Source organism: Mobula birostris, chromosome 25 (genome assembly GCF_030028105.1).
Source record: "Mobula birostris isolate sMobBir1 chromosome 25, sMobBir1.hap1, whole genome shotgun sequence".
Classification (NCBI taxonomy): Eukaryota; Metazoa; Chordata; class Chondrichthyes; order Myliobatiformes; family Myliobatidae; genus Mobula; species Mobula birostris.
Genome location: NC_092394.1, coordinates 60,283,666 through 60,308,615, shown reverse-complemented (window position 1 = coordinate 60,308,615; position 24,950 = coordinate 60,283,666). Strand labels below are relative to the sequence as shown.

At 41.7% G+C, this 24,950-nt stretch overlaps 1 protein-coding gene across 2 annotated transcripts in view; it reads left to right on the top strand.

Annotated features, from left to right (window-relative positions):
* cabin1 (calcineurin binding protein 1) overlaps positions 1-24,950 on the top strand; it is a 667,425-nt gene that overhangs the window by 526,738 nt on the left and 115,737 nt on the right. For both annotated transcript variants that reach the window (XM_072243543.1, XM_072243541.1), the window contains exon 32: positions 13,632-13,706. In XM_072243543.1, the coding sequence (XP_072099644.1) occupies positions 13,632-13,706 (75 nt within the window). The remainder of the gene's footprint in view (positions 1-13,631; positions 13,707-24,950) is intronic.

Genomic DNA, 24,950 nt, shown 5'->3' with positions numbered 1-24,950 from the left:
GATGTTTTAATTAGTGGAAGAGTCATGAACAAGGGAACAAGATACAAAGGAAGGGGTAGGTCATTTAACACCCAGGTGTGTGGAAATTTATTCTCTCAGTGGTAGAGCTCTAGAAAGTATGATCGAAGCTGGATTATTACATACATTTTATGGTATGTACTTATGCAGCTGAGTTCCATTGTTCATGACTTCCCCATTAGAGAAAACATCACAACATCTTCTCTTTTTTGAATAAGATCAAGGATAAAGAGATAAAAATAGATTAAAGATTAGCTTCATTTGTCACATGTACATCGATAATTTTGTAAGATTTCAGTACATACTAGATGGGCTGAAAGGCCTGTTTCTGTGTTCTAGCGCTCTATGACTGTGACTATGACTATTTAGGTTGGGCATGGAGAAATATTTCAAGATTCAAGTACGCAAGTGTAAAGGAGAGTAAAATAATGGTTACTCTGGATCTGACGCAGCATTAAAAAACAGAATAAGATAACACAATAATAATATAAAAAACTACAATAAATATAAATACATAAAATAGCTTATAAACATTGATTGTATGTCCATAAAGTGATGCTAGGCACAGGAGCGTCTGTTCATAAGGTGACTGACGGGAACTGATAAGGTAGTGATGGTTGGGGATGTGGAGGAGTGAGCTAGTGGGTGGGGGTGTTGATAAGCCTTACTGCTTGGGGAAAGTAATTGTTTTTTGATTCTGGTGGTCCTGGCATAGATACTACACAGCGGTAAGAATTAAGGTTTATGGGGAACTTGTGCTGAAGAAGAATCAAGGCCAGCATGGGTGGTGCAGGCGTGAAGGGTGGACTGGTCTACTCCTGCTCCTCTTATGTTCTTGGGTTCCAATATCTCTTCAAGTAGACTTACTGCAAAAAGACCCTGCAGGATGTACTGTAAGGAAGAGGACTTGCATTTACCTGAAGGTGTATTACTACCCAAATGAAATTGAGCCTGTGTATGTGAACCTTGATCTCAAAATATGACATGGTTAAAAGATGACATGCTTGGCTTTGGGTCTTCACTTCTAAAAGTTGATTACAATGTCAGGTGTATTTATGAGTCATGTGAGTCAACAGCATTGGGTCTTATGGTATAGAATTATCTGTCAGCACTCAGTCGCCACAGGGGCACCCTGGAGTCTCAGCAGCCGTGGATTTAAGTCAGAGAGCCTGCCTGGTACCAGTGCATCTGGAAATTGTCTGCAACACCACACTCATTCATAAAGAACTGAGTTAAAAGCTGCCCTTTTCTGCAAACATGTCAGCCATGCCATGCACAGGTTTCACGATGTGCGTGTAGTTCAACAATAGTCATCACGAGGTAAGGAAATAAAAAAAATGCCATGGTGCTTTGCTGTGAGTGGGACTCCAGTAGTGCGAGTAAGTTTGTGAACCTTGTATAATTTCTCTATTGCTGCATAAATATGACCTAAGATGTGATCAGATCTTCGCACATGTCCTAAAACTAGATACAGGGAACCCAGTTAAATAAATAACACAAAAAAAATGATAACTGTTCATTTATTTATTGAGAAAAATGATTCAATATTACATTTATTTGTTGGAAAAAGTATGTGAACCTCTAGGATTATCAGTTCATTTAAAGGAGAAATTACGAACAGCTGTTTCAACCAATGGGAAGACAATGAGGTGTGAGTATGGGAGGCCCTGCCCTATTTAAAGAGCATAAACCTGGGTCTTCACTATCAAAGACTGATCTTCACCACCAGGTTTTCAGAAGTGTGCCATATCTCAATCAAAGGAGATTTCTGAGGACCTCAGAAAAAAAATGTTGATGCTCATCAGGCTAGAAAAGAATACAAAACCATTTCTAAAGAGTTTGGGCTCCACCAATCCATCATCAGGCAGAAGGTGGAGAAAATTCAACAGCTTTGCTACTCTCCCCAGGAGTGGTTGACCAACAATAATCACTCCAAGAGCAAGGTGTGTAGTATTCCATGAGGTTACAAAGAACACCAGGGTAACACCTAAGAAGCTACAGGCCTCTCTTGCATTGGCTAATGTCAGTGTTCATAAATCTACCATCAGGTAAACACTTAACAACAATGGTGTACATGGCAGAGTTGCAAGGAGAAAGCTACTACTCTCCAAGAAGAACATTGCAGCCCATCTAGAGTTTGCTAAAGACTATACGGATATACCAGAAGGCTATTGGAAGAATGTTCTGTGGGCAAACAAGTGCAAAGTTTATCTTTTTGGCTTAATTGAGAAGCGCTATGTTTGGCGAAAAGCAAACACTATATTCCAGCATAAGAACCTCATCCCATCTGTGGAACATGGTGGTGGCAGTGTCATGGCCTGGGCCTGTTTTACTGCCTCAGGACCAGGATGGCTTGATGGAACAATGGATTCTGAATTGTACCAGCAAATTTGCCAGGAAAATCTCAGGGTATCTAACCATGATCTGAAGCTCAAGAGAAAGTGGGCCATGCAGCAAGATAATGACTCTAAACACACAAGTCAGTCTACCAATAAATGGTTAAAGCAGAAGAAATTTCATGTTTTGGAATGGCTGAGTCAAAGTCCTGACTTTAATCCTAATGTTGTGGAAGGACCCAAAACAAGCAGTTCATGTAAGGAAGCCCCCCAACATCCCAGAGTTGAAGCAGTTTTGTAAGGAGGAATGGCCTAACATTCCTCTAAGCTGATGTGCAGGGTTGATCAATGGTGACTGGAAACATCAGAATCAGAATCAGGTTTATCATCACCAGCATGTGACATGAAATTTGTTAAACATTTGGTTGAAGTTATTGCTATACAAGGGGGTCACACCAGTTACTGAAAGCAAAGGTTCACATACTTTTTTCAACAAATACATGTAATATTAGATCATTTTTCTGAATAAGTAAATAAAAAAGTATAATGTTTTTGTGTTATTTATTTAATTGAGTTCTTTTTATCTAATTTTAGAACTTGCGTGAAGATCTGATCACATTTTAGGTCATATTTATGCAGAAATAGAGTAACTTCTAAAGGGTTCACAAACTTTCTAGCACCACTGGACAGTGAAAGCAAAAAAATCTTTATTCATCATAATAAGCAGGCATTTTCTTGGAGACATTTCCAGTGGAATCTCCCCAAACTCAAAGTACATCAAAGTTTTGTATATTAAAAACAAAGGTAACAGCAGGTGATTCAATACAAGTTCAGTAGGTACGATGGCTTCATTTATTTCAGTATCTTAAGTCCAACAATGGTTCAATTGAATTACGTATTTATAATAGGAACCCTCAAACACCTCTGATTGTTAGCTACAATGAACTAATTCACACAGATAATCTAGAAGTGTCTGAGGAAGAGAACCCAGACACTCAACATTACTGTTGTGAGAGCTACCTCTCCAACAAGTAGCCCATTTATTGATAGAGAGCAAATATGCCTATGACCATGTGTATATCCCATAACTTCCAAAATACTTTTCCATTTTGGTATCTCTCTTTAGACTGCTCCTGACTCTGCTTCCATTTGCCATGGTCATCCAAACTACCTTCAGTCCCTTTCCTAACCGGACACCAGTACTTTGTAATCACAGGATAGGATGTAATTCTACAGATCCACATTCTGTATCCCATTTTGGATTGCCCTATAAGAAGATTCATACCAACCCTATTTCGGTAGTGCACCTTTTTGAGGTATGACAGGTTTCTGAAGCAAACTCTTTGAATACTTTCCTTCGGAGTATTTCTGAATGTGTTGTGGTCTCTTGGTCAGGGGGTTCTAAGATGGAGCCACATATTGACTTTGATTGTCTCAATGCCTATAGTTCACCCCAGTAAAGATCATCAATCTTTAGTGTCTGCACATTTCAGGGAGCTTTGAAATATCTCACTTGTGTTTCTTGACACATGACCTTTGTGATCGTCAAATGCAAGACCCTCCCATCTTTTGTTAAAGATTATCCTGCCATCTGTTTCAAGGACAATGCAAGACAACTGTGTTGCTGTTCTGGAGGAGAGTATCAGATAAAGTATTAAGATGCAAAGTGACCGGTATTGTGAAAAGCCTTGTAATTGAATGAGTAAAAAGGCTGCCTTCACCAAATGTTCGGTACTTTTTGAATGACTCATAAGAGTCATATAAATTCATATAACTCACAAAAACAAACTTTTGCTGTTGTTACAGTGCCATGCTAATCACTTTTAAACCCTTGGAAAATCCCTTCAAGCTTGTGCTGAATTTGACAGTCATTTCTTCCACTCTAGAGCTATTGTGTTATCTCAGCAATTTTCAAATCTTTACTCTATCTCTGTCTTGAGACCTACCGGGGTACAACGGTGTGAGTATTATATGTTCAGGCATGCCTCACCAACGTTAACTTTAGCACAGAATTTAAGAAGCCAAAGGTTGTTTCTTTGGGGGCATTCAGACTGTATTTTCTGTCTTAGCTGGCTGCCTCCTCGCCGAAAAACCTCTTTCTACACCATGGCCGGGAGCCGAAATAGCTCCCAGCATCAGTCTCAATGACAGTCACCTCAACATTAAATGTGTATTAATCTGGTTTCTGGTGACCTTTTATTCTTCCATTTATTTTCTTCTTTATATTCTGTAATATGTTAGACCAATTCAACTGTTCATTTGGTTGAACTGTTTCTATGTGCCAGCTGCTTCTTGTACCATCTTCAGATCCCTGCTCCCTTCTTCTGCTTCTGTGATCCACCCATTGTTGCTGCTCTCTCCAGAATCCTGCTGCCATTGCTCTCTATTTCCTTCTGACATGGATCTTTTATAAGCTGAGACTAGAAAATTAACAAGTAAATGGCAGAGGCTTTGAATTGGCATCAAAGGCCCTTAGCATATGTGACAATAATAAACCAATTTACCAGTAGTTGGGAACATGCTGGAATTTATTATTCAGAAAGTGGTAGCGTCATCATGGGCTTATGAAAGGTTGGTTATTTTGACAAATATGTGGGTGACTTTTGATGTTGTAACTAGTGAATTACACATATGGACAACCCAGCTAATGTAGTGTATTTGGATTTTCAAAGGCCAGACAGTATTATACAAAATTAGGGAACTTGGTACACTTTAAGGCACCAGTGATCAGAAGATTGCAATTCAATTCCCTCGGCTGGTCTGTAAGGAGTTCTCCCTCTGATTGCCTGGGTTTCCTCCAGATGCTTCAGTTTCCTCCCACAATCCAAAAGGTGTACAGGTTAGGGTTAGTGAGTTATCTTGTTTCATGCTTTCCATGTTATCTTGGCATGGAAAGCATGACGACACCTGCAGACTGCCCCTGTACATCCTTGGACTGTGGTTTTGACGCAAGTAATGCATTTCACTATGATTTCATATACACACGATAAATGAAGCTAATCTTTTACATCTTAAATCTTTAAGTCTCTTTAAACCTTTAACTTACCCCTTGGGTTCCCTTTAAATCTTTCCCCTCTCACCTTAAACCTATATCCTCAAGTTTTAGACTGCAGTGCCCTAGAAAAAAAAGACTGTGACTATTTGCTTTTTCTATCCCCCTCATGATTTTATAAACTTCAATAATGTCACCTGGGCCTGGTTTGCAATCTTACGTAAATTTGCCTTTATTTGTAGTTTAATCTTTATTAATACACTTAACATAAACAAATATTCTTGATCACACCATGAGATGAATGATTTGTGATTTATCTTCATATTAAAAATACTATTGATAACCTTCCTTTCATTTTCTTGTTTAACCCAATGAACTCTCCAGCTTTGTGTGACTCATTTTCTTTGAAATAAGAGATTCTGCTATTTAAATCAAGTAATAATTTGGACAAATATTATAATGTTCACCTCTCTGTACTGTAGTTTTTATCACAGAAGGTATTTTTGCTTAGTTCACTGGTGCGTGGAGAAGCCTGAAGCTGCTGCTGTGACAGCTGGTTCCTGGCATGCCCACTATTCTTTGTTTAGACCGCACAGTCTGGTTGGGGATTCCAAGCTTTCTGTCTGGGGACTTTCTTGTATTCAGTTGTAGTGACACCTGTCATTAAAATCTTGTGTAGGAAATACACATACAGTGCATGATCATGCTAAAAGGATCGCTTTATTATTTGTAACCTCAAATTAATTTGCCGACCAAAGACTGTAGTCTTAGTGTGGCAGGTACATTGTTTTGGAGAAAGAAAAATATTGAATTAGCCTAGGATAGATTCCAAGATGTACAGGAAGTAACTAAGAACTGTTTCCAGGATATGCTGTTCAGGACAAGGATAGATTATGTCGAAAACTGGAAGCAGCCAAGGATCAATTCTAGGCAGTTCTGGAGCTGACTAAGGATGAATTTCAAGGTCTAGAGGTGACCAAGAATAACTTGCAAGCAAAACTAGAAATGATCATGAATTAATTCCAGGATCTCCTTGGATTTAATGACAATTTAGTATTTATGGAAATGATCAGGGATAAATGACTGGAAATGTCTTCCAGGATATTGTAGTCATAGTCATACTTTATTGAACCTGGGGGAAATTGGTTTAATTGGTAGAAATAGTATATCCAAGATATAGTGTAAGTGATGGAGTATGGATTCCAATATACACTGCAGTCATGTGGGCATATCTTAGGTGCCCCAAATCTATGTAGGCTGGTAGGTTAATCAGCCACTGTAAAACTGTCCCTGGTGTGATTGGTAGAACCTGTAGAGAGAGAATGAGAATATTGAGGGAGTAAAATGTAATTAGCATAGATGGCGACTGTATGGTTGGCCAGATGAAAGGCCTCTAACTGAACTGGATGACAATGCTATTTTGAGTATTGTCTCTTTAAGCAGTGCAATTTGAGGGGAAATTGTGAAAAACTGGTTATTCTTTTTACTGAGTGAGCACTATAAAATTTTGTGTCACTGAGGTTGAATATCTTGCAGGAGACTAATTTTGAGTACTGCACAATTGTTGACATCATTGGAGGAGTTTTTAGCAGATAGTAGATGCTTGGACAAACGAAAGCCCTGTCAAAAGACTGGGTAAATTTTCACGGTGAGTGCTGAGAAACTCAGATGTGGGATAAGTTAGACATCCAGTACAGTAGCAGCACTCTGCTTTCTTTCAGAATTGTCTGAAGGAATTCCTAGGCCTGTGGGTGCAACTTGATAATCTGTACACCTGTAGCTGGTGTTCTTAGGGTGTGTTTAAGATGGACCACAGAAAGCCTGCAAACGTATAAGATTGTATAAGATGATGACAGGCATTGATTGTGTGGATAGTCAGAGGCTTTTTCCCAGGGCTGAAATGGCTAGCACAGCTTTAAGGTGCTTGGAAGTAGGTACAGAGGAGATGTCAGGGGTAAGTTTTTATACTCAGAGAGTGGTGAGTGCATGGAATGTGCTGCTGGCAATTATGGTGGAGGCAGATACGATAGGGTCTTTTAAGAGACTCCTGGATAGGTACATGGAGCTTAGAAAAATAGAGGGCTATGGGTAACCCGAGGTAATTTCTAAGGTAAGGACATGTTCAGCACAGCTTTGTGGGCTGAAGAGCCTGTATTGTGCTGTACGTTTTGTAAGTTTCTATATCAGGATAAAGAGGACATCAATTTGGGATTCTATAAGTTAGTACCCAGAAATTCCCTTACAGAAGTATCAGAACAGTACTAGAAATGGTAGATGTGGCTACAGATGACTTAATAAAGACATGCCATGACATGGAGCAGTTCATATGACAAATGACTTAATAAAGACATGATATAGTTATGTAGATGAAGGAATTGATGGATTGACAACAACATCTCCTCCACAACACCATAGCACAGGTGCACCACAAGGCTGAGTGCTGAGTCCTATGCTCTATGGCTTTATACATATGACTTTGCTTGCTGATAACACCACTGTTGTTGGTCACATTAAAGGTGGTGATGAATCAACATGTAGGAAAGTGATTGAAAATCTGTATGAATGTGCCACAACTACAACCGCTCACTCAACTACAGCAAAACCAAGAGCTGATTATTGATGACAGGAGGAAGGAATCAGAGGTCCATGAGCCAGTCCTCATTATAGGATCAGAGGTGGAGAGGGTCAGTAACTTCAAAATCCTTGGCGTTATCATTTCAGAGGATGTGACTAAGTGCCATCACAAAGAAACACGATCATCAGTTACAGAGTACAGATAGCAAGTTGCACCCACAGCCTCTACTTTCTTAGGAGTTTGTGCAAATTCAGCATGTCATCTAAAGTTTTTGACAACCTTCGATAGAAGCACAGTGGAGAGTCTCCTGACTGGTTACATCATGGCCACGTATGGAAACATCAATACCCAAGAAAGGAAAGATAACTATCATTGGAGGATCCCTTTGTGTGCTTCCAGTTACAGCAAAAATTTAGTATATACTATGGCAACAATGGTTAAACTAGCCAGTAAAGGATACCTACATGATGCACCAATATCTAATCCCACCTGTTCCTGCCATCTTTGCTGTCGTGTTTTAGAGAATTCCTTCTAATCATATCCCACACCTGCCCTGACCCAATGATGACTGCCTTAAACTTAGAAATTTAGAAATGATATCCAGCTGAGGAGACTGGAGAAGGAAGGGCATTTCTTGGCAGAGTAGGCATGTTTCTCAGTCATTAAAAAGTGGTGATCTGCAGCCAGTGTGGGAAAGACAAGGTGAACTCAATCATTTCAATTTGCTTCCCATGTAACTGCAAGTGACAGAGACTGATGTTATGCACAACTATTGCTTGCAGTTTTCTGGAGTATTTACATTGATTTTCAGATGTCACTGTGGTTATTGTATGTCTATTCTTTAAGTAACTCATTTCTAATTCAATTTGACTTTGTTGTTAAATAGACTAATTCCTTTGTCATTACTCAACCTCTTGACATTTGAGAGTGTTGTCAATATATACCATACACTTTAATTATTCAGTACAGATATAAGTCATCATTTCCCAACTATGATCCCAGCTACACTGCCATCACCCCCACATATCTCATAATCAACACATACAAAAGAACAAGCCACAGATCATCATGTAATCCTTAAAAGTAATTAACATTGTTAGTTAGCATTGTGCATGTTGTCCATTATTATTGAAGACAGTGGCCAAATGTTTGAAATGCCTATGAAAGGTAAGTATAAATGCTGATGGCAGCAGAACATGTGGGATTGTGATGTGCTTTACTTGCCTTGCTCAGGTGAGGATGATTGGCTAAGTATTACTGTATGTGCCCTCTGCTCCTAATCAAGATTTGGTGTTCTGTCTTTAAGCAGATTAATATCATGTTTGGGATCATTATACCTTGGGGAAAGAATTATAAATCCCCAGACGTGGCTCACTTTGGGTTGGGATTGAGTTTTCATTCATATGTGAGAAAACCTCTAATGCTAGGTTCAATTCCATTCCAGTGATGTTCTCAGTGCAGTACTGATAGGCATTCCACCTCAGATACTGTATTGGGCATTCTGAGGCTCTCTTTCTGCTTTCTTCATTGGACAATCTATGGTCATAGGAGGAAGAGCTAGAGAATTCACACTTGGCTACTTGCAATATCATTAAAGAAAACAGTGTACCTAAGTTACATAAGTTATTGCAATGCTGTTTGTCAGAGGCTGCTATGTTTTTACACTAGAGTATGAAGTTGTCCTATGGTTCTGAAGAGTCAGAAATATACTTATTGGTAGCTGCAGTATTGTACCACTTTATCCAGACAGTGAACAGAGACAATAATAAATTGGGGAGGCTTTAAATTAGATTTGCAGGGGGATGGGAAACAGAGTGCCAGAGCTGACAGTGTGGCTGGGGTGAAAATAAATGATGTTAAAAGTTCAAGCAAATCCGCTAATAGAAAGGTTGTGAGTGGTGGAAAAAATCTTCTGAGGTGTACATATTTCAATGCTAGGAGTATTGCGGGGAAGGCGGATGAGTTGAGGGCGTGGATTGACATGTGGAATTGTGACGTTATAGCAATTAGTGAAACTTGGCTACAGGAGGGGCAGGACTGGCAGCTTAATATTCCAAGGTTCCGATGTTTCAGATGTGATCGAGGCAGAGGAATGAAAGGTGGGGGAGTAGCATTGCTTGTTAGGGAAAATATTACAGCAGTGCTTAGGCAGGACAGATTAGAGGGCTTGTCTACTGAGTCCTTATGGGTGGAGCTGAGAAACAGGAAAGGTATGGCCACATTAGTGGAATTGTATTACAGACCACCCAATAGTCAACGAGAATTGGAAGAGCAAATCTGCAGAGAGATAGCAGGCAACTGCAGGAAACATCAAGTTGTGGTGGTAGGGGATTTTAATTTTCCATATATTGGTTGGGACTCCCATACTGTTAGGGGTCTAGGTGGTTTAGAGTTTGTAAAATGTGTTCAGGAAAGTTTTCTAAATCAATATATAGAGGTACCAACTAGAGGGGATGCAATATTGGATCTCCTGTTAGGAAACGAGTGAGGACAAGTGACGGAAGTGTGTGTAGGGGAGCACTTTGGTTCCAGTGATCATAACACCATTAGTTTCAACTTGATTATGGACAAGGATAGATCTGGTCCTAGGGTTGAGGTTCTGAACTGGAAGAAGGCCAAATTTGAAGAAATGAGAAAGGATCTAAAAAGCGTGGATTGGGACAGGTTGTTCTCTGGCAAGGACGTGATCGGTAAGTGGGAAGCCTTCAAAGGAGAAATTTTGAGAGTGCAGAGGTTGTAGTTCCTGTCAGGATTAAAGGCAAAATGAATAGGAATAAGGAACCTTGGATCTCAAGGGATATTGCAACTCTTGATAAAGAAGAAGAGAGCGTTGTATGACATGTAGGAAACAGGGAGTAAATAAGGTGCTTGAGGAGTATAAGAAGTGCAAGAAAATACTTAAGAAATCAGGAGGGCTAAAAGGAGACATGAGGTTGCCTTGGCAGTCAAAGTGAAGGATAATCCAAAGAATTTTTACAGGTATATTAAGAGCAAAAGGATTGTAAGGGATAAAATTGGTCCTCTTGGAGATCAGAGTGGTCAGCTATGTGCGGAACCAAAGGAAATGGGGGAGATCTTAAATAGGTTTTTTGCGTCTGTATTTACTAAGGAAACTGGCATGAAGTCTATGGAATTAAGGGAAACAAGTAGTGAGATCATGGAAACTATACAGATTGAAAAGGAGGAGATGCTTGCTGTCTTGAGGAAAATTAAAGTGGATAAATCCCCAGGACCTGACAGGGTGTTCCCTCGGACCTTGAAGGAGATTAGCGTTGAAATGGCAGAAATATTTAAAATGTCGCTGTCTACAGGTGAGGTGCCGGAGGATTGGAGAGTGGATCATTTTGTTCCGTTGTTTAAAAAAGGATGGAAAAGTAATCCGGGAAATTATAGGCCGGTAGATTTAATGTTGGTAGTAGGTAAATTATTGGAGGGAGTACTAAGAGACAGAATCTACAAGCATTTGGATAGACAGGGACTTATTAGGGAGAGTCAACATGGCTTTTTGCGTGGTAGGTCATGTTTGACCAATCTGTTGGAGTTTTTCGAGGAAGTTACCAGGGAAGTGGATGAAGGGAAGGCAGTGGATATTGTCTACATGGACTTCAGTTAGGCCTTTGACAAGGTCCCGCATGGGAGGTTAGTTAGGAAGATTCAGTGGCTAGGTATACGTGGAGAGGTGGTAAATTAGATTAGACATTGGCTAAATGGAGGAAGCCAAAGAGTGGTAGTAGAGAATTGCTTCTCTGAGTGGAGGCCTGTGACTAGTGGTGTGCCACAGGGATCAGTGCTGGGTCCATTGTTATTTGTCATCTATATCAGTGATCTGGATGATAATGTGGTAAATTGGATCAGCAAATTTGCTGATGATACAAAGATTGGAGGTGTAGTGAGCAGTGAGGAAGGTTTTCAGAGCCTGCAGAGGGACTTGGACCAGCTGGAAAAATGGGCTGAAAAATGGCAGATGGAGTTTAATACAGACAAGTGTGAGGTATTGCACGTTGGAAGGACAAACCAAGGTAGAACATACAGGGTTAATGGTAAGGCACTGAGGAGTGCAGTAGAACAGAGGAATCTGGGAATACAGATACAAAATTCCCTAAAAGTGGCGTTATAGGTAGATAGGGTCGTAAAGAGAGCTTTTGGTACATTGGCCTTTATTAATCAAACTATTGAGTATAAGAGCTGGAACGTTATGATAAAGTTGTATAAGGCATTGGTGAGGCCGAATCTGGAGTATTGCGTTCACTTTTGGTCACCAAGTTACAGGAAGGATATAAATAAGGTTGAAAGAGTGCAGAGAAGGTTTACAAGGATGTTGCCGGGACTTGAGAAACTCAGTTACAGAGAAAGGTTGAATAGGTTAGACTTTATTCCCTGGAGCGTAGAAGAATGAGGGGAGATTTGATAGAGGTATATAAAATTGTGATGGGTATAGATCGAGTGAATGTAAGCAGGCTTTTTCCACTGAGGCAAGGGGAGAAAAAAACCAGAGGACATGGGTTAAGGGTGAGGGGGGAAAAGTTTAAAGGGAACATTAGGTGGGGCTTCTTCACACAGAGAGTGGTGGGAGTGTGGAATGAGCTGCCAGATGAGGTGGTAAATGCGGGTTCTTTTTTAACATTTAAGAATAAATTGGACAGATACATGGATGGGAGGTGTATGGAGGGATATGGTCCGTGTGCAGGTCAGTGGGACTAGGCAGAAAATGGTTCGGCGCAGCCAAGAAGGGCCAAAAGGCCTGTTTCTGTGCTGTAGTTTTTCTATGGTTTCTATGGGTTTTTTTTAGCGCCTCCAGGTTATCTGACTGAAGGATTTACTATTTGATGAGTCAATTAAAAATTTGCCCCATCCAAATTGTTCCCGGGACTTCATCTGAAAAGAGGATTTTTTATTAGAGCATTACACAAATCCATTGTGCTGTTCCATTGCAAGAAGTGGTTGAGGTACATGAGGAAGCAGAAACAGCTTGTTGGGTCTCATCATTTTTAGTAGATTAAAAACATTTGTGTTCTTATCGGGAACTTAACCTAAATTACAGGATCACAGTACAGTATTGGGCCATTTGGTCCATTGGTTCAATGTATGACCTATTCAAATAATCTCACTCTATCCTAAAGTGTTGCAGATTCTTTTCTTGCAGCTACTTATTAGTTTCTTGCAGCTACTAATTCTGTAATCGAGCACTACTGTTTGCTTCCATTATTATACCTGGCAGCCAACCACTTGCTGTATAAAATTCTAAAAATCCTCAAGTCTCTTTCAGTTCCTTTGCCAAGCACTTCACTCAGTGTCCTCTTGTTCCAGATTGTTCTGCAAAACAATTTCTCTTTATCTAAGTCTATTTGTTTGTGTTATAATTTTAAAAGCCCATATCAGATCTCCTTATATGTACCAAAGAGAACAAAGCCTGTTTGTCCGGTTTTTCTGCAAAAAAAAAGTCCCTCATATCTGTAATCACTTTTTAAAATCTTTTCTGCACCTTCTCTGAAGTCTTCATAGCTTCCCTAAAGTCTGGGCACGACGTTTCAGTTGTAACTGAACCAGTGGTAATTGTGACTTCACTGTAATGGCATTCACAATGCCCCCCCACCACCCACCCCTTTACCCCTGTACTGTTAGTACCAAGGACATTAATTTGATGCTTGAGAATTCCTGTAAGATGTTGTGGTTTCTCATGTTTATTTTATCATCTTTTTTTCTTTGCCAGGTTGATGAAGATGTGGCTTTAGAGCAAGCCATGAAGTTCTGCCAAATGCAAATGGCCACATCAACACAGAAGCAGGTAACTAATACAGGTTGTAAGCCCACTGGGGTGATGGGAACTGAGTGTTCGTGCAAATGTTATGTGTTGATGTTTGTGTCTTGAAATTGTCAATCTTCTAGTTTATACCCAGATTCTGTAGAAAGAAAATTTCTGGTATAAAACATTGTTCATTATTTAGACTACACAACTTGTGGCTGGTGGCTGTGAAGTGAATATGCTAGACAGAAATATCTGAAACTTAGGGTAACTACACTGATCAAAGGTAAGTGTGAGACATATGGTATACTAATTTCAGAGCAGGATTTTGATGGTTCCTATTGTTAGGGATTATCAAAGGCGACAGAATGAGGTACAGTTTATTGAGGGCTTTGGCAGTGTGATGTGACAGCTTCAGCAGTAACCAAGCAGCCTGATGACACTGTGAATATGCTGTGCCTCATGTCATAGATTGCAAAGCTTTTTCGCATTTATCCTCTTATACACTTCCTTGCTGTCATTGATTTGTGCTCCCATGTTGGCCTGCATGCACACACTCACTCACTCACATGCTTGTTCTCTATGTCCCTCTCATTATAGGAGTATAATGAATAGGTCAGAGAATTAAAAATGGATTGAAGGAATGGGCAAACAGGTTTGAGGACAAATGTAGATGTGTTCATATGTACAAAACCCACATAGACATGAGGCCAAACATCAAGGCAAGTGGCTGTAGACCCAGAGCACTGAAAGATTAAGTAGAGGAGGAAGTGAACAAACCAAGTGACACAGTGTGAGGGCCAAAGCTTCACAGTCTGATTGAATAACCACTGTGGTCATAGTAGTACCTGAAGCAGATAAAACTCTTTACATTTACCTGAGCAAGAATCCTTGAGGAAGCATTCACTAGTTTTTGTGTGCAGAAGAGTAAATATAGCTGTGTAGAAAGAAATGGCTTTGGGAGACTACCTGGAGAAGGGCAAGGCCATTTTCAAAGCTAGAAAATAGACAATATTAACAAATGCCATTCTTTCTCTAGCATGGTCCAATATTATGCTGGATTACTGCCAGACCTCACAATGGGACTGTCACCATGAGATGATAAGATATAGGAGCAAAATTAGACCTTTTGGCCCATTGAGACTGCTCTGCCATTTGATCATGGCTGATCCAATTCTCCTCTCAGCCCCAATCTCCTGCCTTCTCCCCATATCTTTTCATGCCCTGACCAATCAAGAATCTATCAACCTCTGCCTTAAATATACATAACGACTTGGCCTCCACAGCTGCCTGTGGCAACGAATTCCACAGATTTACCATTCTTGGACTAAAGGAATTCCTCTTCATCTCCATTCTCAAAGGGCGCCCCTGTATTCTGAGTCTGTGTCCTCTGATCTTAGACTCTGCCACTATAGGAAGCATCCTGTCCACATCCACTCTATCAAGGCCTTTCACCATTCAGTGAGAACACCACTCATTATTCTGAATTCCTGTGAATACAAGACCAGAGCAATCAAACGCTCTTCATATGATAAACTATTCAATCGTGGAATCATTTTCGTGAACCTCCTTTGAACACTCTCCAGTTTTAGCACTGCTGGAAAGTCAAAGTCGAGTCCAAAGCCATCTACACAAATGGAACTGAGCAGTGTAGAAAAAGCTAGTCTCTTGGCCTGGTTCTGATTCTGACCCATGACCCCATCTTGGTCTTCCTAGGGAGAATGTATCAGAAAGTGGTCCATAACTTCAATCACTTCAGTCATTTCAGTTTGTGAAATGAAATGGCATCAAAATTGCTTCACATTTTCATCCAGCCTCAGATAGAGGAGCTGAGAGATCAGTATACATAGCAAAAGGTCTGGTGCCTTAGACTCACAGGATGTATTCCAAGCTACAGATCAATTGTGCACTCAGTGGCAGGATGCACTCGTACAGAATAGTGTGCCTCAGCATAACTTAAGTCTGGCTTAGCCAACTCTGGAAGAGAAGGGAGAATAATCTGGAACAAAGCAAGCGTTATGCAATATGTCTCTGTGGTGTCGTTTCTGTGATAAGTGTGAGAGAACTGTTTGACAGTGCATTGGTATCATTGGGGCGGCATGGCACCACAGTCGTTAGTATTAGTGCATTGCTTCCGGACCCACCGCTGTCTATAAATGGTTTTCATGTTCTCCTCGTGACGTGGGCATTTCCACCGGGTGCTCCAGTTTCCTCCCACTTTCCAATAGTGATTTGTGGGGAAGCTTGGCTGGTGCTGGAAACGTGGCGACATTTGTGGGCTGCCCGACATGATCCTCGCTAATTTGATTTGATATAAAGGACACATTTTATGTAAAAGACATATGCTTTGATGTACATATGACAAATAAAGCTAATCTTTAAGAGCATTTAATAAAATAGGCATAGCTTTTAGAGCTCTCAGTGTTTCCCATGTGTTACACTGCACGCTCTGCATGTTGTCACTCTATAGGAAACCACAGGGCACAAACGTTACAACTTGCATACTCGCATGTTGCAATTTGAAGCTTGCTCATTATTTTTGCATACGTGTTTATGTTAGTACTACGGAAAAGAGGTCCTTTGTTTGTTATCAGTAAATTTGAAACGGGTCATAATTCCTTACTTTCCCAGTCTCAAGCGTAAACTGTCAAAACCAGGTTCTGCACAGTAATGACAACCCTTGAATGGAATAAAATTGTGCTACTGCATTTGTAAACAAATAAATAGCTTTATTGAAATTACTGCAAGCATTTGAAAATGTTTCTGATTTCCCAGTAATACTTGGAAACAGTACCAATTTGAAGGAAAGGAGAACTTGATCTGCAATCTGAAAAAGCAGATGCAAATAGGCAACAGCCGGGAAGGTCTGTGTGAAAACTGATATGTCAACAGCAACAGCTTCCTGCAATCTTATCAGCAGAATGTGGTTTAACCTCCCTGATCAGTGTAATCCCATCTCTGAAGATGCAGGTTACCTGAGTCACTGGTTCAGCTTGAAGAAACTCTTCCTTAAAAAAAAGTTTAAATTTGATTAATATCATTTTGCTGACCATGAGTTATTTAGAGTCTGTCAATAGAATATAGCAGACTGACAAAAGTGACACTTCTCCACTAGAGCTGTTGAGATCACTTCATTATAGTCTTGTCACCTCAAAAAAAAGAAAAGATCTGTGGTTTTCACAGCCTATGCTTATAAATTACCCAGATGTGCTCCTTCATAATGAGTTGTGAACTCTCAAATAGCATTCACCAAAGTTGTTCATATGTATGTGTTGGAGCTCTAAACCTTTCACACCAGTATGAGGCCAAGTCACAAGCCAGTGTTCCAGTGAAGTGAATATCAAAGTATCTTTTTCAAATGTGTGGTTTTCATTTTATTTGTTAGTAAGTGATTGTGCCACTGTCACAAGGGGAGATGCTGAGGGAAGAGAAACATCTCCTTTGCACTTAGCAGTCTGGTTTAACCAGCAGTGCTCGCATCAGGCCACAAACTGCTTTCACACCCTCTCAGACCCAGGTGATGTGCCACAAAGAGAGGCAAAACTGCTGATACATGCACAAATGTTATTTTTTTCGAACAATGCTTGAAATAAGATGCATCCCCTGTGCCTGGAAAAGAACAGCATGTTCCAGCACTAGCCTTTACAATGCTGTCTGGCCTGGTGATGGTTCCAACATTTTCTATTTTTGATGAAACCAATATCCATTAAAAGTCCACAGATTCCCACAGCTGAGTCAACTACAGCTCCTCCCACACTGTTTCCATTCTCCAGTTTCTCGATGTCTCCACAGCGTTTGCTCTGATGAGACATTTCATACCAATAGGGGCCCCATCCTTTTTCCATAATTATAGATACATAGAAAACCTACAGCACAATACAGGCCCTTCGGCCCACAAAGCTGTGCCGAACATGTCCATACCTGAGAAATTACCTTGGGTTACCCATAGTTCTCTATTTTTCTAAGCTCCATGCACCTGTCCAGGAGTCTCTTAAAACAGGAGTCCCCAACCTTTTTTGCAACGCGGACCTGTTTAATATTGACAATATTCTTGCGGACCAGCCGACTGGGGGTGGGGGTGGGGGGGGGGGCGGGTGTTCGAGTAGGGTTAAACTCACCTCAACATGTCTTTTGCAGTTAGGGTTGACAACTTTCTCACTCCCAAATAAGGGACAAAAGTAGCAGTCAAATCCTGGGACACTTTACCCCAGGAAAGACTACCGTGACCATGAAGCCTTGCGCGGGCACCTGTGTGCGCATGCATGATGTGCGCGTGCGCGTATGTACCGATTTTTTTTCCCCCACAAATGGGTTTGGCCTTCATCTTTCTGACTATACTGTACATACATTATTTCTACTTTATATAGGCTGTGTATTTATCATATCATTCCTGCTTTTACTATATGTTAGTGTTATTTATTTTCAGTTTTATGTGTTACTTGGTATGATTTGTTAGGTTCACGCCATTTCGACACGAAAGGTTTCATAGGAACGCTCCACCTTAGCGGGGGAAATACGGGATAAATCAATTTAGCCCAATATACGGGCTATCCCGGCAAATACAGGACAGTTGGCAACTCTATGTTCAAGTTCAACAGTGCATGACAGGGAATAAGGAAAGGTGCAGCTAACTCATATCGTTTCCTCGCAGCCCGGTAGCACATGCTTTGCGGCCCGGTGGTTGGGGACCACTGTCTTAAAAGACCCTATCGTATCCACCTCCACCACCGTCGCCGGCAGCCCATTCCACACACTCACCACTCTCTGTGTAAAAAAAACTTAGCCGATGACATCCCCTCTGTACCTACTTCCAAGCACCTTAAAACTGTGCCCTCTCATGCTAGTCATTTCAGCCCTGGGAGAAAGCCTCTGACTATCCACACAATCAATGCCTCTCATCATCTTATACACCTCGATCAGGTCACCTCTCATCCTCCATCGCTCCAAGGAGAAAAGGCCGAGTTCACTCAACCTATTCTCATAAGGCATGCTCCCCAATCCAGGCAACATCCTTGTAAATCTCCCCTGCACCCTTTCTATGGTTTCCACATCCTTCCTGTAGTGAGGTGACCAGAACTGAGCACACTACTCCAAGTGGCGTCTGACCGGGGTCCAATATAACTGTAACATTACCTCTCTGCTCCTAAGCTCAGTCCCATGATTGATGAAGGCCAATGCCTTCTTAACAACAGAGTCAATCTGCACAGCAGCCTTGAGTGTCCTATGGACTCGGACACTAAGATCCCCCTGATCCTCCACACTGCCAAGAGTCTTACCATTAGTACTATATTCTGCCATCATATTTGACCTACCAAAATGAACCACTTCAAACTTATCTGGGTTGAACTCCATCTGCCATTTCTCAGCTCAGTTTTGCATCCTATCGATGTCCCGCTGTAACCTCTGACAGCCCTCCGTACTATCCACAACACCCCCAACCTTTGTGTCATGGTTTTCCCTCTACTACTGTGATTGGTAGGACACTCAGCCCTCTGATTCCTGCAGTTTTCGCCTTTCCTCCTGCCAGAACAAGGATAGACTTCCCATATCCTCAGCTTCCTCCCCACCAGCCAACCTCAACAGATCATAAGACACAAGGCTTAGGAGCAGAATGAGGCCATTCACTCCATCAAGTCTGATCCACCATTCCATTACGGCTGATCCCAGATCCCACTCAACCCCAAACACCTGCCTTCTTGCCATATCTTTTGATGCTTTAACCAATCAGAAAATGACCAACTTCCGTCCTAAATATACCCATGGATTTGGCCTCCACCACAGTCTGTGGCAGAGCATTCCACACATTCACTACTCTCTGACTATAAAAATTCATCCTTACCTCTGTTCTGAAGGGACATCCTCAATTTTAAGGCTGTGCCCTCGAGTTCTAGATACCTCCACCTCAGGAAACATCCTCTCCACATCCACCCTATCTAGTCCTTTCAACATACGGTAGGTTTCAATGAGATCCACACCGACCCCACCTCCTCCCCCCCCCCCAGCATTTTTCTAAATTCCAGAGCTGCCCAAATGCTGTTCATATGTTAACCCCTTCATTCCTGGAATCATCCTCATGAAGCACCTGAACTCTCTCCAAATACAACACATCCTTTCTGAGATACAGGGTCAAAACTGTTGACAATATTCCCAAGTGTGGCCTGACTAGCTCAACATTTTCTCTTTGCTTTTATATTCTATTCCCCTTGAAATAAATGCCAACATTGCATTTGCGTTCTTTACTACAGATCAACCTGTAAATTAATCTGGGAGTCTTGCATGAGGACACCTAAGTCCCTTTGCACCTCTGATGTTTGAATTTTCTCCCCATTTAGGTAATAGTCTGCACTATTATACCTTTTACCAAAATGCATTATCATACATTTCCCAACACTGTATTCCATCAGCCACTTTTTTGCCCATTCCTTCAGTTTGTCTCAGTCCTGCCACAACCATGTTTCTTTCTCAGCACCACCCACCATCTACCTATCTTCGTATCATCTGTAAACTTGGCCACAAAGCCATCAATTCCATTGTCTAAATCAATGACAAGCAATGTGAAAAATAGCAGTCCCAATACTGGCCCCTGAGGAACACCACTAGTCACCAGCAGCCAACAAGAAAAGGCCCCCTTTTATTTCCACTCGCTGCCTCCTGCCTGCCAGCCATTCTGCTACACATACTAGTATCTTTCTTGTAACGCCAGAGGATTTTATCTTGTTAAGCAGCCTCATGTGTGGCACCTTATCAATTGCCTTCTGAAAATCCAAGTAAATGACATCCACTGCCTCTCCTTTGTTCACCCTGATTGTTACCTCCTCAGATAACTCTAATAGATTTGTCAGGCAAGACTTCCCTTTACATAAACCATGCTGACTTTGACCTATTTTATAATTATTCTCCAAGTACCTTGAAACCTCGTCCTTAGTAATGGACTCCAATACTTTCCCAACCATTGAGGTTAGGCTAACTGGACTATAATTTCCTTTCTTTTGCCTTCCTCCCTTCTTAAATAGTGGAGTGACATTTGCAATCCTCCAGTCTGTGGGACCATGCCAGAATCAAGTGATTTTTGAAAGATCATGACCAATGCATCCATTATCTCTTCAGCAACCTCTCTCAGGACTCTGGGATGTAGTCCACCTGGTCCAAGTGACTTATCCACCTTCAGACCTTTCAGTTTGCCTGGCACTTTTTCATTTGTAATAGCAATGGCACTCACTCCTGCTTCCTCACACTCACAGACCTCTGGAACACTGTTGGTGTCTTCCACAGTGGAGAGAGATGCAAAGTACCCATTAAGTTCATCTGCCATTACTACCTCACCAGCATCATTTTTCTGTGGTCCAATATCAACTCTCACCTCCCTTTTACTCTTTATATAACTGGAAAAATCTTTGGTATTCTGCTTTATATTATTGGCTAGTTTGCCCTCATATTTCATCTTTTCCCTTCTTATAGCTTTTTTAGTTGAGTTTTAAAAGCTTCCCAATCATCCAACTTCCCACTCACCTTTGCTACCTTCTATGCTTCGCTTTTAAGTAGTCCTTGATTACTTTTGTCAGCCATCATTGCCTATCCCTGCCATTCGAGAACTTCTTCCTCTGGGAGACTTATCTATCCTGTGCCTTGTGAACTATTCCCAGAAACTTCAGCCATCTCTGCTCTGCCCTCATCCCTGCCAGTATCCTCCTCCAATCCACCTAGGCAAGCTCCCCACTCATGCCTTTGTAATTCCCTTTATTCCATTGTGATACTGATACATGTGATTTCTACCTCAATTTGCAGTATGAATTCAATCATGTGATGATAACTGCTTCTTAAGGGTCTCTTTATGTTAAGCTCCCTACCAAGATCTGGGTTGTTACACAACATCCAATCTAAGATAGCCTTTCCCCAAGTAGTCTCAAGCACAAGCTTCTCTAATAAGCCATTTCGTAGGCTTTCTACAAATTCCCTCTCTTGCGATCTGACCCCAAACTGATTTTGCATATTGAAGTCCCCCATTGCAATTGTGTCATTACCCTTGTGACATGCCTTTTCCAGCTCCCTTTACAATCTTAACCCCATATCTTGAATATTTGGAGGCTTATATATGATTCCCATAATGTTTTTTTCACCCTTGCAATTTCTTATCTCCACCCACAAAGATTCAAGATTCTCTGACCCTATGTCGCCTCTTTCTAAAGATGTAATTCTGTCTTTTACCAACAGGGCCACACCATCGCTTACTCAATACAAAGTATATCCTTTCATGTTAAGCTCCCACTATGGCCTTCTTCTAGCCACGACTCAGTGATGCCCACAATGTCATACTGACCAATCTCTAACTGTGCCATGAGTTCGTCCACCTTATTCTGAATGCTACACGCATTTAAATACAGCATCTTCAATCCTGCATTCTTTGCCCTTTTGAATTTTGCCTCTGTGCTACAATTTAACTCTTTGCTTTTTCTGCATTCATACCCAGTCACTGGCTTCTCCTTCCTTACATTCATGTTACACCCATCATCTACCTGTAAACCTGCTGGCTCATCCTTAGCTCTCTCATATTGGTTCCCATCCCTCTGCCCACCATATTAGTTTAAATCACTCCCAAAAGTTCTAGTAAATCTGCCCGCAAGAATATTGGTCCCCCTTGGATTCAAGTGCAATCTGCCCTTTTTGTACTGGTCACACCTGGCCCAGAAGAGGTCCCAATTATCCAGAAATCTGAATCCCTATCACCTGCTCCAATTCTTCAACCACACATTCATCTGCTTCCTCATTCTATTCCTATCTTCACTGTTGCATGGCACAGGCAGCAATCCTGAGCTTACTACCCTTGAGGTCCTGCTTCTCAGCTTCTTTCCTAACTCCCTGTATTGTGTTTTCAGGACCTCCTCCCTTTTTCTACCTATATCCTTGGTGCCAATATGTACCACAACTTCTAGCTGTTCACCCTGCCTCTTCAGGATATTCTGGATGCATCCAGAAACATTGCGGGCCCTGGCCCTTGGGAGGCAAACTGCCATCCGTGTTTCCTTTATGTATCCACAGAATCGCCTATTGTCTCCCTAACTATGGAGTGCCGTGTTACTGCTGCTGTCCTCTTCAGTTTTCAACCCTTCTGAGCCACAGGGCCAGACTCAGTGCCAGAGGCACAGCCACTGTTGCTTCCCCCAGGTAGGTCATTCCACACCCCCCTCCCCCCCAGCAGTAGTCAAAATGAAGAACTTATCGTTGAAGGGGACGGCTGCAGGGGTGCTCTCCACTATCTAACATTCTCCCTTCCCTCTCCTGACAGTCACCCATTTATCTCTATCCTGTGGCCTTGGGGGTGACTACCTTCCCGTAGCTGCTTCACTTTCCCTAACAAGCCGAAGGTCATCGTGTTGCAGCTCCAGTTCCCTAATACAGTCTCTAAGGAGCTGCATTTCGATACACCTGGTGCAGATGTGGCCATCGGGGAGACTGGAAGTCTCCTGGAAATCCCATATCTGACACCCAGAACAGAACGGTGGCTCTGCAGACATACTCCCTATTCCCTCAAGAGTTGAATCAGAAATAAGGAATGAACTTACCTTGCCTCTGTCTCATTGAAGCCTTGTTGAGCCAAAGCCCTACTACTCTGCCTCAGACTACTCCAACGATGACTGCTCCCACAAGGCGCTACCTCTCTTTTATAGAGACTGGGTGTCCTGTCAAAAATCTTCGTCAGCCCTGCGCAGGTACTTACCTGTTGCATCTGCGCAATACTCCAATCAATGACTCCCGTTGAAAAACTTGTTGCTTTTTCAAGCTGTCTGTTGGACCTGCACAGGAACATTGCTTTTGCATCTGCGCAGTACTCCAATCAACCTCCATAATTTCCACCAATTCCCAAAAAATTCCGTGTCCCTTCCCTTTCAATTTCCAAAGGAACCATTTCATTCACAACTCCCGGATTCATGCATCCATCTCTAGCATAGAATCATCAAAGGCAAGTTTATTGTCGTATGCATAGGTACATTTATGTACAGGTGCAATGAAATACTTTGATATTCAGTTCAGTGGAAGACTGGCCTGTGACTTGGCATCATACTGGTGTTAAAGGTTTACAGCTCCAACACTTACATATGAGCAACTTTGGTGAATGCTATTTGAGCGTCACAAGCACATAGCATCGGATAAGCAGCATTCACAAGGAAAACAAATTATACGCAATTGTTCTACAGGAAAGAAAATAGAACAGAAAAGAAACAAAGTTATTTGCGTACAAAGTGGTTGTAGTGTTGTAAAACTGTATGTAGTGATTAGGGTTTTGTCCAGCTGGTTCAAGAACTGAATAGTTGAAAGGAAGTAGCTTGTGGTGTTGGACTTAAGAATTCTGTACCTCCTGTCGGATGACAGTTGTGAGAAAGTGTCATGGCCCAGACGATGGGGATCTTTGATGAATGTTGCCTTCTTGAGGCAGCACCTCATGTACTGATGGCGGACAATGCCCATTGACCTCTTCCCTTCCCAAACTTGTCTTTCCAAATAAAGCAGGAAGTCACTTGTAGTCCATTGCATTTGTTGCTCATGTTGTGGGCTCCTCTCTGGTAGAAAAACTAAATGCAGGTCAGGTGACTACTTTGCAGAGCATGTGACCCTGATGACCAAAGCTTCTAGCTGCCAGTCACATTAAATCTCCACCTCACTGCACTCTGACCTCTCTGTCTGTGCCTTCCTGCCCTGTTACAGTGATGCTCAATGTAAAGCCAAGGAGCAGTACCACATCTTACCTGGGCACACATCAGTTGAATTCGACCTTTGCTGCTTGTATTAGAGCTGGCTGCCTCTGACACAAGGTCACTCATCCACATAACATTAACTGGGCTTTTCTATCCCCATGGATTCTACCCGAAGTGCTGAGTGTTTCCAAACTTTTCTTTTGACCAGACTATTCCAAAATATTCATTTGCTTCTTTTATGCCTGACTGCTGGCACAAAAAGTAATTGTTATCAGCACAAGTGATTCTGCAGATGCTGGAAATCCAGAGCAATACACAAAATGCTGGGGGAGCTCATCAGGCCAGGCAGCATATATGGAGGGGAACAAAGTCAACATTTTGGGCCGACACCCTTCATCGGGACAGGTCTCGGCCTGAAACATTGGCTGTTCATTTCCATTCATAGATGCTGGCTGACCTGAGTCCCTCCAGCACTTTGTGTTGCATTACCTACATCTCCACCCTAACATGGTCATTGCCTGTGCTCATTCCACCATTTCCTTCTCTGCAACTTAAAACCAGCTTGTCTCACTTTCCCATTGATCTGAAGCATTGG